Source organism: Bemisia tabaci, chromosome 9, assembly GCF_918797505.1.
Source record: "Bemisia tabaci chromosome 9, PGI_BMITA_v3".
Lineage (NCBI taxonomy): Eukaryota > Metazoa > Arthropoda > Insecta > Hemiptera > Aleyrodidae > Bemisia > Bemisia tabaci.
In genome coordinates, this window is record NC_092801.1 from 34,397,724 (window position 1) to 34,413,316 (window position 15,593).

Sequence of the window (15,593 nt, forward strand, 5' to 3'; positions counted from 1 at the left end):
AATCTTGCAAAGGGATCAAAGTATGCCGCTCGTCCCGCCGTATCTCCACCTCTGACGCTTTTAACGTTCTCTCGCTCGCGATAGCTCCCAGACTTCAGACGCATTTCAACGGGGAAGTTCCTAAACCACGTACATCTATTCCAGCGTTTCAAAATCTCCTTCTATTCCATTTACTCCATGGAGAATGAATGAACATCACTCCTTAGCATTTTCACAGAGGATGTCTCTTTCGGGTGTGTACAAGTCCGGAAATAGAGCTGATTTTTTATGGATGGTCCGGAAGCACTGACAAAGTGTGGAAATTCTGCAAGTAGTCCGGAATTTTTTTTCTTGGTACTTCGAACCGAGATCAATGGGCTGCATCAATTTAAAGATACTTCAGAGAACGATGTGATCAATGTCGAAAAACCATCAAAACCTGAAGTTGAATGAAGTAAAACTTAAAAATTTAGAATACTTAAGAGGGGGCCAAAAATAATTAAAATATTCCGAAATATCAAAAAGTATGTACCATCTAAAAAAGTGGATTTAAAAATGCAATATCCGCTCATTTTTGTCTGAATTTGAGCGAGAAATTCAAATTGTTGAAATTGTTCGAATTTCGTCAAATGGAAGCACTGAAGAAGTACAGAATTTGTCTGTTGGGGAAGTACTGAATTTTTTGGAAATGTACTGTGAAAGTACTGATTTTTGGTCCTGTTTTAGTAGACAGCCTGTTCTCATTATCAAGATTTTCTCGAATCTTACCAGTCACTATGTAAATCGCACGCGATCCCCTGAGAAAAGGAGTTGCCAAAGAACGACTTTGAGGAAGATCCCTGACGTATGACTGGAAAATCTGAGACGCCTCACAGTGGATCGAGGCAATTAGAGAGGTCGGGCATGAATTTTCTGACTAAAACTCCACAGTTTTATGTTCATTTCGTCAAATTTTAAACTACAATGGGCGTTTCTTGAAGAAAATTACAAGAAAAAACCATTGGGACCACTTTCAGAACTCCAAAATCTTGTGTAAACGGAGTTATAAGCGTTTAAAGTTTCCTGTCCGACTCCTCCTTTTGACTCGATCCATGTGCGTCGCATAGCGAGATACGTGGTTTGGGGATTTCACTGTCGATTAAATACTTACGTATCTTGACTCGCGTGAAATTCTCGACGTTATCATGCAGTCACTTTAAATTAAGAAGGAGCGGAAACGAAGACAAGGTCTGAATGACAGTTTTATATTAAAAGTTTCCTCATCAAAATTTCGAGTCGCGAACTTCAACCCGAACGAAAGTTCGGAGCTAATTTTCATTTCTCAGGGTTGTTATTATGGTACTGAGGAGTCGCTCGTTTATATTATCTTTAGCATGAGAACATCAATGAGCAACGGGGATCCTGCAGGAGATAATTCGGACTCCGTTAAGTCGATTGGATCTATCCACCAAAGAAATTCAATTGAATTGATACGTGGACTACATTCTGCAATCGGGGACTACAATTTCTTGCCCTTTTAGAAACAACGTATGTACCATTAGTTTACCTATGCACATGAGTGTTTTTGGCAATGAGGCAGATATTGTAACTCCTTGTTGCAAAATGCAGTTCAAATTGAAGTGAAATCCATAAGATATTCTAAAATCATCAAAATCATTGGCATGTTGTGAAAGCAAGGATCAGAGTTAAGATTCTCTATTCAGAAGAAGAATGAAGAGTTACACATATTTTCATTCGAAATTCAAAACTGATTTTCTCTGATCCCTAGTTATGCAGGTTTTTAATGACTTTTTATTTCTTGGAATTCCTATTTTCGTCTTGGTTGGGGAGACCGAAATATATTGGTTCAATAATACATGCTACCTCTGTTTTGTCTATTGCCAAAGCAACCAATGGGAGACCATAAAATAAGTCCATCATTTTCTAACTCAGTCCACAAGAACCAGCCGTTTCAACCAATAGGATTGCTCCATACCCCTTATGTCTTCCTTGTCTATCGCTTTGTCTATTAGTTTCACAATCACGACTGATATTAACATTGTGCCGGCCTACCTGACCGCTTCGCACACACAGGGTGCTATTTTACCATGATCTATACACGGCAATCATTGAATATTTGAAGAAATATTTTCAAGGAACACATGTCGAAGTATTGAATGATAGAAGAAGAAACTTTTAACTTTTGAGTATCTCATCTCTATTTTATTCATTCAGGTTTGACAAACTCCGAAACAAACGTATTAAAATTGAACACACGCTAAGTCGTTGCTACAATGTTAAAAGCCCGGTAATTACCGGTATAAATAAACAATATTTACAACTATATTTACATTTCATCGTTTCTTAAACGCTAGTTTTAGTTTTGTACTGAATTAATCAATAGATTCTCAACATTGAAGCCTGTCCCATTTCCATGGGGAAAGCTCCCTTCCATTTGAGAAAGGAAGTCGCAAGAATTAAATCGTATTTTGCACCAATTTGTGCATATTTTTGGCCGTTTTAATGCGGGGATATCAAGAATTCAACCGCGAAGCCTAAAATTTTAAGGACCCTAAACCGAAATTGGGTCGTAAATTTCGGTCAATCGTCCATCACATCAGTAAGAAACCTTTTGAGAAAGTGATTAAGTATTGCCTGGCGGGTTCACATAAAGGTCCGTGAGCTAGCCTTAATGATTTTTCTCGTATTATTTCTCCGCCGATGTTTGAATATGATTCGTCATTTGCTTGTGATGGATCTCCTTTGGATTCTTCTAAGTTTAATCGTTCCTTGTGGTGATGTGTATCTCGACTGGGTGTCCAGAACGCAACTTCAAAGGAAAACAGCATAGATGACGAAGTAGAGAATCAGGAAAGGTACCAATGACATACAGACTTTGATCGTTTGGTTCATGATGTGTAACCTGAAATTGCAAGAAGTAAATAAGATGTACGGAAACTAAATAATGTGGATTCCTTCATTTTGACAAACTTCAGGAGAATTTATCGTGAGGGGAATCCAGAGATTCAAGTTTCGCGTCTCTCTACCGTTTGATGTAAAACTAATATCGAGTATGGTTTTTTTTTTTTTTTTTCTTTCTTTTAAGAAATTCCAAAAAAAACTAGGATATCGACGGTGAAACTACCAAACCACGTATCTCGGTTTGCGACGTCGCAGACTTCTTGTCATACTTTATTTTTTAAATTAAAAACAACTTAACGTCTAGTCTTGAAAATTTCTGTGATTTTTCCTCTTTGTGCGGAGAAAATTCTGTGAAAATTTCAAGGAATGATATTGATTTGGTCGACTCCAAAAAAATAAAATGCGAGCGTAGATTTTTAAACACCGCAAACGAGATACGTGGTTTGGTAGTTTCACCGTCGATATGTGAGAAGATAACACTAGTCTTATGATATTCCTCAAGGTCCTCAAATACAGGGATCTACTAGAAAATGACACATAGCTAACTAAATTTTGAAAAAGAAAGAAGAAAGAAAGAAATGTCCTGTTTCTTCAAACATACTGCTTATTGGATACCACACCTCTCCATATCTACCTCGCAGCTTAATTTCTCTTAGTATTTCAAATTTTGTATTGCATATTGGACAGCAAATTCGTATTTGACCGCCAAGTGAGCGTCAATGATAATTATATACAGTTTGATCAAAAATCTTACAACGACTCCATTCCAGCGAGTCAAGTTTTCCAGAGTCAAACGCACGAAGAATGACGTGTAGTATCCTAGTACAGCCAGAAGCGAATGAGTTTTCTCACCTATTATATTTGACTCTAGCGGCAGGGATCGTCGATGGATCATCCTTCATCAGATATTTCCTTGTCCCTAGGTAGTATATCCTCATGTACTCGGACCAGTCAATGCTGCTCAAGTCGAAATTGAAGAGCTCTTTGTCTCTTTGGCTCAGTTTGTCATGATACAGCGATCTGACATTGTCTGAGGAGAAATTGAAGGACCGTGCGGCGAAGTATCCCAGCAGCCAGGTGAAAACTTCAATTTTTTGATACATTTTCACTAACCTGGAACCAAAACGATCGTTAATAATGCCGTGCTTAGAGAAAACGCCGTATGACCGAGATATGGCACTTGGATTTATTCGGTTTATGACCTCAAGCGTCATCCATCGCGGTAGTAACCCCATTGGTTTCTTCCACCTTAGTTTCGTCAATCGGCGAGAAACACATTTTCACTGGTGTACCAGCTGGCTGGTTGTGCAACTCAGATGAAAGGAAGGTGGAAGAAGCCAAGGGTGTCACGCCCATGGTGGATGACGTCACAAACCGTATTCTTCAAAGCGCCATATCTTTGTTAATATTGAACGTAGATAGTTGCCGTTTGGATAAATCTTGTACTTTTAAGGTGACCTACGAAAATCAAGCATTAAAGCACGAATCTGAGATCGGCGCAATTGACCCATTTGCTAACGTGAGAACTTAGTTTACTGAAATCACCACATGCTTTCCATGTCAGATGCAGCAACATTACTCCGTCCTTTCAGGGGGCCTCCTTAAGAAAAAGAGGTGTTTCAGGACAGAGGTTAGTTTGAACCACAGAAAAAATTTGGGCCCCAGTCATCCTTCCAACATTGGTAAAAAAACACATTGAATCTAGAGTCCAGGCTCTTGAAAACACTCCATGCAAGTAAGTTGAGCTGTCGTTAGTGACTTTGACTGTGCCGTTCGGCATTTGGTCAAAAACACAGAGGAAAAAGAATTAACGCCAAAAATCGAGAACATCAAACATGCGCCTGCAATTTCGTATGAAACTGTGCAACACCTCTATTGTGAAATAGTTCCTTAAGGCGCCGTGGCACGCTGCGAGGCGGCGCGAGCGACTGGCCAGCGCATTGGCGCCTACAAACCTAGAGGAATGCTTCAAGCATTGCGCAATGCGTGAAGTATCCTCTTAGGTTTGTAGACGCCAGTGCATCACGCTGCCCTGCACTGGAAAAAAAACACATTTGATCCAGAGTTAGTGTTTTTTTCCAGTGAGATCTGCGTCGAAGGTGAATAATGGAGATGTTGCATGTGTGAGGGATTTGCGATTTGACTACTGATTCTTATGTAAAAGTTCGCGAGAAACACGATTGTGCCACTAGTTTTCTCTGAAATCATCTCCCAAGCTCAAAAAAAGCTCTCAAAGTGAGGCCAAAATGGAGGGGATATCCCACCCTACCCTGAGAGTCCACCTCTACATCAAAGCAAACTCTCCATGCAAAGATAGGGAGCAAATACATTAGCAGGGTTGCCACTTTATTTGGGGACTCCAAGACTGAAAACACGACAACCTCGCGAATGTATTTGCTCCCTATCTTTTCATGGAGAGTTTGTTTTGAGGTGAAAGTGGACTCTCAGGGTAGGGTGGGATATCCCCTCCATTTTGGCCTCACTTTGAGAGCTTTTTTTGAGCTCGGAAGATGATTTCAGAGAAAACCAGACCAGAACCAGTGGCACCATCGTGTTTTCCGCGAACTTTTACATAAGAATCAATGGTCAAATCGCAAATCCCTCACACATGCAACATCTCCATTGGTCGTTATACTCTCTCATATCCCTACTACTTACCCTTTGCTCTTGCCGAAGAATCCGGTGATGAGATCTATCGTGTAGGCCGGGAAGTAGTGGAAGAGGATCATGTAGATGCGATGGGCCAGTTTGGAGGAGTTGAGCGTGAGGTCGCAGGACATGAGGGCGCGGTACGGCGGGTTCTGGAACCCGAAGTGGAAGAGCAGCTGCGTCATCTTGCCCCACGAGATGGTGCCCGGCCTGAGGCAGAAGTTGTAGACCGGGACATCGCTAGAGCTTCGCATTCTCTCCAAGTCGCGGAGAGTCGGGTCTGCCGAGTACCTGCAAGACAAACGACGAGCTCGTTCACATCAACCTTATCCAAATGATTTATTAACAATGGGAAGTTTGAAGAGCGTATTTTAAATACTGCGAACGGATCTGAACAGATATTAGATCGTTTTCGATACATCAAATAGGTGAGATTGTATCGATACCCAATAACAACATACCCAATTGGGTCATAATAACAACATTCCCATTTGAAAGGTACTTATCAGGTACTATTTTAAATCTTTTACCATTTTCATTTTGATTTATCCAACTGAGGATGGTTGAATTTTCAGCCGAAACGTTTTGGTTTTGTGTATGTGAAAATTGAGCCTTGTTAGCAGCTTTTTAAATTGTTTTTTTACTGTGTATCTTGTCACGGGCTGCAGAGCATCTATCATATTTCATTGTATCGATATCGGTTGGTTCAACATGTAAACATAGCCTCTAAAGTCAATCGAGTAATCTGAGGAAACGGGGGTTTTCTGCTAGATTTTTGATTCTTATGAGCACTAAATGACATCGCAAGGTGAAATAGTTAGGAATTTTCCCATTTTCAGCTTTTTCGACTGAAATCCTGAAAAAGTTTTGTGTGAGGTTATGTTCTATTGTTTTGAACCAAACGATACATCGAGCAACGATCGAAAACGATCTATGACCGTCAACATTATCAACTCTGTCTATCTCCATCTTTCCCTCTTCTTCTTTGTCTATCGTTTTGTCTATCAATTGCAATAATCAGCCCGCAGGCTGATTTTAACGGGTATTTTCTTACCTTTTGGCGACGTCCCAAGCAGCGGCAAGTATGCAATTGCCGGCCATGTCTCCGGGGACTATTTCAGCTTGGACCCCTTCGTCACAGTGGATGGTCCTGAGAACGCCGGCCGCTGCACCCACAACGATCCCACCAGGCCCGTACAGATTGTCGATCCATCCAGGCAGCGGCTCGTTGTAAGTCGTCGTAACTGAGGGCAGAAAACGCGCGAAATTATAAGCTGCAGGATTCCATCAGGATCAATCGGTGAAAACCTGTAGCTAGGCTACCCGTTGAGACACAAGGACAGCTGTTAAACGTGATTGACTACAAGATGGACCTCCTTGCGACGATGTTTTAACTAACGAGCAGACGTGTTTCAGACAGTGGCGTGGCGTGAATGATCGATTATCGATATTTCTCTATTGGAAGCTATGGTAAAGAATCGATTATTAAGGTGTCGGTTGCGAACACCCTGTTTATCGATCCTTTTCCATAGGTTTGAATGATAGATCTATCGATGTATCGCAAAGCACGCCACGCCACTGGTTTCAGACCTACGGCCCATCCTCGGTGCGAATCACAGACTCACAGATTCGCACCTATAACGGGCCTTATGCTTGAAGCGCATCTGCTCGTTACTTAAAAAATCGTCGCAAGTGAGTTTTTTTTTTTTTTTCGCTCTCCCTCCAAAATGTTTAAAATTGCTTCATTTCCTATCTTAACTTGTGCGGAAATATAGCTTTCTCTTTTATAAATGGACCTCTTCTCATGAAATGAAAATCTGTGCGAGAAACTAGGTAAGCTGCATGGCGTCTCTACCGGGGAATTCATCAGGGAATTGAAAATTTCAGGGAAATATCAAAGAATCACTTCCAGGAAACCGGAAAATTCTGCCTCTGCCAATGTAACACTAATTTCTCCCCGTAGCTCCATTTTTAATTTTCTTCAGGTCATCTTTTTACGAAAGCCATCTCCCGAACATTTATGAGAATACTTATAGTACGTAGATTGTTCTTGTGTAAAAATTAATCGTGGCACGGAAATCTTAATTACATATTCTTATTTGAGATTTACATTATTGCATTAGAGCCGCCATTTTTAACCTCTTGAGTAACATTTTTGAATCTTGAAACTGTCGGAATCTTTAATTTAGGGTACAATTATAGGGCAGTGGCGTGGCGTGGCGTGCTTTGCGATGTATCGATAGATATGCCACTCAAACCTATGAAAAAAGATCGATTATCAGGGTGTTCGCAGCGAACACCCTAGTAATCGATTCTTTATCATAGTTTCAAATGGCGAGATATCGATAATCGATCATTCACGTCACGCCACTGTTATAGGGAATGAGCATGGCTTTAAGAATTCAAGACACCATGGGTAAGGTGTGCTTAAATTGTAGTTTAATGATTAGAGCTTGCGTCAATATTTATTCGTTTACTTACTAATAGCTGGTCGAACAACAGATAATGGTAACCCAGGCGCTCCTTTCCTGACCACTTCTTCGGCCGCAGCCTTTGTGAAAACGTAAGTGTTTGGCCATTCATTGAGGAGTCTGAAATGATACAATATTACATTTTGTCATACAATTCGTGAAACTATTTAACGAAATTAGCTTTAACAAAAAGATAAAAACAGACTAATAAAACAGGCAGATAAGGAACCAAGTCTGAATAACCTTAGTACACCTTTATTTAGTACTTCTAATATCAAAGTAGGGAGGACGATAATCGTTTTTCCACAATTTATTTCTTCAACGGAAGTGTACTTTTTTCAAAATTGACAGTGGAAATTTTGGTGAGGCGAGTTCTCCCAGTCAATGCTCATCTTCTTCAGGGAACTTTAAAACGCGCCGACGTAGAAATATAGCCGAGTGCCTCTGTAATACAAACGTTTCAGAGCTTTCGCCCGTAATGTTAGTTTAATAGCGCTGCCGCAGTCAGGAAAAACCGAGAAATGTCAGGGAATGTCAAAAAGTCTGAGTAAGTGACTAAAAAGTCGGGATAAAATCTTACACTTTCCTTCATTAGCTTTTTAGATTGGACGCAACGTCTACAACAAGAATTTTTGCCCAAAAACTTTTCCAAAATACGCCTTTTTGTGCCATATTGCATATTTCATTGGCAGGGCCTTTTACTCCAATGTGTCAGGGGTTCAGGGATACGTCAGGGAATTTGAGATGATTCGATGGACGCCACATTTTTTGTCAGAACGGCATGCGATATATCGCATCAATTGGTTCCATTTTTTCAGCTACTCCTCATTTTTCTCCAATTTTGAGATCGCAATTCTGTTTTCAGGAGACTAAAGCACTCACTTACCAATTTCAAGAAAGAAATTCAACGTAATAAAGACGTGGTTTTTTCAGAAAGAAAACATCGCTTTCGATCCTGATATCAAAACTGCACTCGAATGCGATATTTTCTCTCTGAAAAAACCACGCCTTCATTACGTTGAATTCCTTTGTTAAAATTGGTACGTGAGTTCTTTTTTCTCCTGACAACAGAATTGCGATCTCAAAATTGGAGAAAAAAGACGAGTAGCTGAAGAAATGGAACTAATTGATGCGATATATCGCATGTCGTTCTGACACCAAATATTGCGTTCATCGAATTACCTTAATTTTCTAAATTTTGCGGCATTCTCGGTCGAAGTATTCGGGCTTTTCGTGTGTATTATCGTTTACAGAATTAGCGCGGAAGCCCCAACTGCTATGTTAAGAAGAAAAGTTAATAAAACAGAGCTTTTTTTATTGGATGTAACGTCTACATAAAGAAATTTTGCCCAAAAATTTTTCCAAAATATGTCTTTTTGTGCCATATTGCATATTTCATTCGCAGGGCATTTTACTCTAATGTGTCAGGGGTTCAGGGAACTTAAATTTCTAAATTTTGTGGCCTTCTCGGACGAAGTATTCGGGCTTTTTGTGTGTATTATCGTTTACGGAATTAGCGCGGGAGCCCCAACTGCAATGTTAAGAAGAAAAGTTCATAAAACAGAACGCTTCTCAAACCTACGTACGTAAGCTTCCTGCTCGTTTAAAAACTTCGAACCAAACTCGCGTCTTGACGGCTGCCCCCCCCCCTCCCTCCTTCCCCGCCGTTCCCGCTGTAGGCTCCTCCTCCGGACGTGGAGTGCTGTATGCGTTTTTATTCAATCACGTAGTTATTCATCGGATCTCGTGTCGGGGTCGGGGTGCTTTCTATAAGTCGCCGGGTCCGTTCGCGCGCTCTCCGCGGCGCACAGTGGATCGAGTCAATAGAAGAGGTCGGACAAAATTTGGAAATTTTTAACGCTTATTACTCCGTTTATACAAAACTTTGAGGTTCTGAAAGTGGTTCCATTGGTTTCCTCGTGCAATTTCCTTCTTTTAGGACTCCTTGAACGTTAAAATGTGACGAAATTAACATCAAAATTCGCAGTTTTTGTCCGAAATTTCATGTCCGACCTCTCAAATTGACTCGGTCTACTGTGCGGCGTGCAGCGTAGCGCCTCCCCGACGCTAACTGCCCGTACCCTCTGCGAGGAATTTCTCCGCATTGCGAATCCGTAGCCGTTGCCACGTTCGTTCGCACCCTTTTAGCATTGAACGTTACACTGAATAAAAAATCTCGGTGTATTTACTAAGAAAAGGGTAAAATTACCAAGAATTCAGGGTTCTATTTGATCCCAGTCTTTTCTTGGTAAAATTACCATTTATGGAATTGGTAATTTTACCGAGAAATCTCGGTAAAATTATTGAAGTTTCTCATTAATTTTACTGGACCTTGGTAAAAACGCCAATATTTTTTATCGACTATGGTAGAATTACCGAGATAAAATGGCAAAGTTACCGGGAATTGCTTACCAATAAAAGTGGTATTCTTACCTGAAAAAACAGTAAAAATCCCGGATTTTAGGTAAGCTTACCAGTCTGTCTTGGTAAAATTACCAATAATTGGTAAAAAAAGTGAGATGGTAAAGGTACCAACGGACCTTGGTAAAAACGCCGAGAATACTTTTCCAGTGTATGGGATATTTTTCAAAACCACGCCTTTATCACCTTGAATGGAGATACGTTGCATGTGTGAGGAATTTGCGAGTTGACAATTGCTGCTTGTGTAAAAGTTCGCGAGAAACACGATGGTGACACTGGTTTTCTCTGAAATCAACTCTCAAACTAAAAAAAAGCTCTGAAGTTGAGGCCAAAATGGAGGCGATATTCCACGCTACCCTGAGAGTCCACCTCTACATCAAAACAAACTCTCCATGCAAAGATAGGGAGCAAATACATTGAGAGGGCTGCCACTTTATCTGGGGACTTCAAAACTGAAGACACGGCAACCCTGCTAATGTATTTGTTCCCTATATTTGCATGGAGAGTTTGTCTTGATGTAGAGGTGGACTCTCAAGATAGCGTGGTGTATCCTCTCCATTTTTGGCTCAACTTGAGAGCTTTTTTTGAGCGTGGGAGTTGATTTCAGAGAAAACCAGTGGCACCATCGTGTTTCTCGCGAACTTTTACACAAGAATCAATTGTCAACTCGCAAATTCCTCACACATGCAACAGCTCCATTTCTTTGTCAAATTTGGTACATGAAGTCTTCAGTCTCATGACAACAGATGTGCGATCTCAAAATTCGAAAAAATTACAAGTAGCTGAAATTATGGAACGAATCGATGCGATATATAGCACGTCGCTATGACACAAAAAATGGGGTCCGTCGAATATCACCTGAAATATATAGACTTGGATAAACGTAAAAAAAATCTGTTCTAGTGAGCGTGCCTAAATTACGCAACGCACTTTGTCGGCATTTTTGACTCCCCACCTCTCCCCTTCGAATGCTTTTGTGACTTAGGTACCTGATCTCTATCCAATAACACAAAACAAAATGGCGTGAAGCTCCACTCGATGTCCCCCCTCTTCACCATGGCGTTTCATAATTTATCAACGGCCGTCAAGGATTCGTTTCATTCTAATTTGAGTGTAATTTACGTTAAAAATTTGAGCTCGGTTAAATATTGGCATCATAAGTTTGTTAAATTCTAAAAATCACGCATGTTCATGCTGAAAAACTAACTCCACTTTGGTTTTTGATAAATCGTAAGAAAGAACTTGTCGTTATGCTCAAATGAGGAACCATCTTGTTCTTATTTGTGTGAAATTCACGTTCAAACCTAAATTTTTTAATAAAGTCAGCATCTGAACTTGGCTGAATTCGACAAATCACCCATGTTGATTCTTAAACACCAATCCAATTTTGGACTCATGAAACTCTTCATAATGTACAAGTAAAGAACGAAATTATTCCAATTTAATTATTGTGAAATTTAGATTTAAAACTAAGGTTTTGAAAGTAATTGTCATCAAAATAATTTAAATTCTGAAAATCACACATGTTGATGTTCAAGAAATCAACTCAAAATATGTGAAGTAAAATATTAAAATTTTAAGAACAATTATTGGAAACATCGCGATTTACAACTTTTAAGTGGAAGGTGACATTTTTACGTAATTAAGAACGTTCTTGTTACGTGTCCGCACGGCTCATGAGTTAGAAAACAGTTGGCGCTTATTTCCATTTCATTGAATGTCAAATTCCGCCTCGATTTCAACAAAAAGAATCACTCCCCTTTTAATATTGTTTCTAATGCTGCATTCTACGTAGAGCACACCCCATCTTTCCCACCCGTACACAGTTTCGTTTAATAGAAATACGTCCAATTAAGGCAGTTGGTAGCATCAAAATAAGAGCAAAAGAACTCCGTCATCCTTTTTATTAGCTTTGTTTGATAAGCTTTGAAATATCACTGAAGGAATTCCGTGTCTTTTTATTTTAATTCCGTGCCTTCTTATTTTGCTGTCATTTCCTTGAAGTCCGTGACCTGGTATTCCAGCCGGAATTTTTCACTGTCCGATGGCAACATGCTGCTTTCACAAAACAAATACAGCTTTTTTGCGTACAGATTTGTGCACGCACATCCCGTGAATGCTCTAACTCACTTTCGGGTGAAGCGACATTATTTTTTTTTTGTTTGAAAAATGTAGTAAAAGATTTACTGTACTCTTTTCGAAGAAGTCAGGTAACTTCCCTTCTTTTTTCTCTTTTGCAACACGGGGCTTTCCCGCAGGAAAAGCTCTTGTTTTAATTAAAACTTAAAATGCGTGGAAGAGTAAACTTTTATTAGTCTTTAAAACAATTTGTTTATCCTGTCTTTTATTTCAATCATGAAAGTATGCTAAATGCTGTATTGTAATGCAATTGTCAGAAAACTTGGCCAGCGCTAAAAGGAGTTTTTCCCTTCGTAAATGAGGATTTCGCGGAAGGTCAAAATCGCTAACAGCTTTGCCAAACATCGTAATTTCTTCTGTTACTTGTTCAAATGGTAGACCAACAAGTAGGTAGCAGCACTCCCGTCACAGAATTACTATTCTTCCAAGAATGAACCGAGTGCTTGAGGGATTTAATACCGAGGAATTTCGCCTATCGTAGTTTTCAGAATCCTGTACCCATTAAAAATTAAGTAACATTAATGCATTGTCGGTTGTTCTTTTAGCTTTTCGTTTCTCGACGGTATCCAAATGACCATCAGCCAAGGTTTGAATTTAAATACCATTCCTCTCTAGGGTATCTCGTCAGAGTGACACAGAACACGGTTTGTACGACGAAATTTATAGAGAATCAACTCCCATCAAAGATGGTAATGAATTTCGATGCAACAAGTCAATTTTTCCGCGAGAACATTACAAGGTAAGGGAGGAACACGGTGTCACGTGTCCATTTATTTGTTTTAACGTAAATGCGACTTCCAATGGATGATATGTCCCCATCGGCCATTGATTCTAAAACAGGCTTAATTTTGGCATAATGACGCGCCGGCATGTTTCCTTCGATATCCTTGTCTATAGTTACAATGCGGAGGTCTTGCTTCAAAAAAATGACTGGCGCGTACTTCTGTTTTATTTGAAATTTTAGGTACGGCGCAGTAAGTTGGGGTACCACAACATTTTTCAGTTTTCTACCCCACATCTCTTCATTTGTTCCGTAACATTAATCAAGGAATGTCATTACATAAGGTGTTTCGAAAGCACAAATATTCTCGACAATTGAGACAATTTGAGCATTTTTGAGCAAATATTTTATGACTAGGGGACAATAATAACCAGCCAAAATTGCTGGAGTGGGCAATTTGATTCTAGTAGATACTGGTTTTTCACGTGAGCGGGAAATTAAAATCTTTTGTAGCCAATGCGAAGTAAGAACTTGAAAATGATTCAATGGCCGCCATGTTTTGTGTCAGAACGACGTGCAATGTATTGCATTAACTAATTCCATGTTTTTGACCACTTGTGATGTTTATCGAATTTTGAGCTTTGTGTTGTCACAAAACTGAAGGATTCACTTACCGACGACAAACAAATTCAACAGGATTTTAGGAAAAATATCCCATTCGAATGCAGTCTCGATATCGGTATAGAATGTGACATTTTACCTCTTAAAATAAACCTACATTTATTGCGCTAAATTTGTTTGTCAACCGAAACGCGATCTCGCAATTCGATGAAAATGACAAGTAGCCAAAACATGGAACTAGCGATGCTATATATATCGTTACCGTCCGGTCAATGTAGTACAAGCGCCATGCGTCGTCTCTAAATGTTCGCCGTCATTTTATTTTTTTACCGAGAAGTTGTTCAACGAAGCTCTCCAAAAATTTCACTGAATTTTCATTGTGCTGCCGATAAAATTCAGTGAAACTTTCAGACAGATTCAACCAACAATTTCTTGGTGAAAGAATTAATGGGCGGGAATGAAACGTCTCATGGCGCTTGTGATATACTTTGGCCGGAAGGTGACTATATATTGCATGTGGTTGTGACACAAAATATGACCGCCACCTCACATCTTGGGTTAGGGGTTAACATCAACAATATTTCTCGCACTGGAAAAAAAAACACATGGGATCTAGAGTCCAGACTCTTGAAAACATTGACAAGTAAAAATACTCTTGATTCAATCAGATTAAGCTTAAATCAAAAGGAAATCCGCTCGAATTAAGAGGCTTGGTTCTTGATTTAAGCAAAAATCCGATCGAATCAAGAGTACTTTTTCTTGTCGATGATTTCAAGAGTCTGGACTCTAGATCCAATGTGTCTTTTTTCCAGTGCGCGAAAATCGTATTTCACGTGAAATTTCAAAGCATTAATGTACCCTGTCTAGTTGTCGATTGCACTTAGGATGTTTCGAATTTCAAGACCCAGCTTTTTTCCACCTCGAATTTCATTCCGGCACGCCCTCGGAGCGACGCGATGGTTTGGCAGTGCCGCTTTCGGCTCTAGCGCGGAGCGTGCGAAACTTCATGGTATCGCTTCTCATCACGTAACCCCAGCTCCGGAATATCTGCACGCACGCCCGACGGGGAATCGGAAAATCCCCCTGGTAGGCCACTCTCCGTGGTAATTGGCGTTGAAAAGCGCGCACGTTTTCATGCTTATTCACAATCGTCTGAATTAAGTATCTCGAACGCATTTCATCCCTTCCTCCGCCGTGATGTGCAGCGCGCAAGGCAGCGAATCTACGAGTCCAAGAGAAGACGGATTCTCTCACGGACCTCAAAGCGGATCTTCAGCTTTTGCCAAATGCATTCTGATTTCGATTATTAGCTTTTATAATTCAACCATCCGATAATTTACTTTTTGGGTATCTCTACCCTCGTAAAATCGGAAAATATCGGAAATTTTAATGTTTATCAGGGACAGTTAAATCGGAAAGTATCGAGAATTTTAATGTTGAGCAGGGAATTTGTCTTGCCTTTTAAAACATTTGATTGAATTCATCCGAAATGTTACTCTTAGTAAAAACCGGAAAATGTCGGGAATTTCGATGTTTCCAGAAAAACGGCTATGAATCGGGGGATTCGTTGTGCTTCAAACTTTTTTTAAGAATCAGATGTGTACTCTCAGTAAAATTCGAGAATATCGGGAATTTTGATGTTTATCGCAGGAAAAACGGTCATGGATCAGATAATTCGTTGTGCTGCAAGT

General features: G+C 40.0%; 1 protein-coding gene across 1 annotated transcript in view; it reads right to left on the reverse strand.

Moving 5' to 3' along the window:
* Positions 1-1,096: 1,096 nt before the first annotated feature.
* LOC109036112 (fatty acyl-CoA reductase wat) overlaps positions 1,097-15,593 on the reverse strand; it is a 90,609-nt gene continuing 76,112 nt past the window's right edge. The window contains exons 5-9 of the mRNA XM_072304359.1: positions 8,011-8,120; positions 6,584-6,773; positions 5,539-5,820; positions 3,733-3,993; positions 1,097-2,881 (exon numbers count right to left, since the gene is read on the reverse strand). Coding sequence (XP_072160460.1) covers positions 2,791-2,881; positions 3,733-3,993; positions 5,539-5,820; positions 6,584-6,773; positions 8,011-8,120 — 934 coding nt within the window. The 3' untranslated portion in view covers positions 1,097-2,790. The remainder of the gene's footprint in view (positions 2,882-3,732; positions 3,994-5,538; positions 5,821-6,583; positions 6,774-8,010; positions 8,121-15,593) is intronic.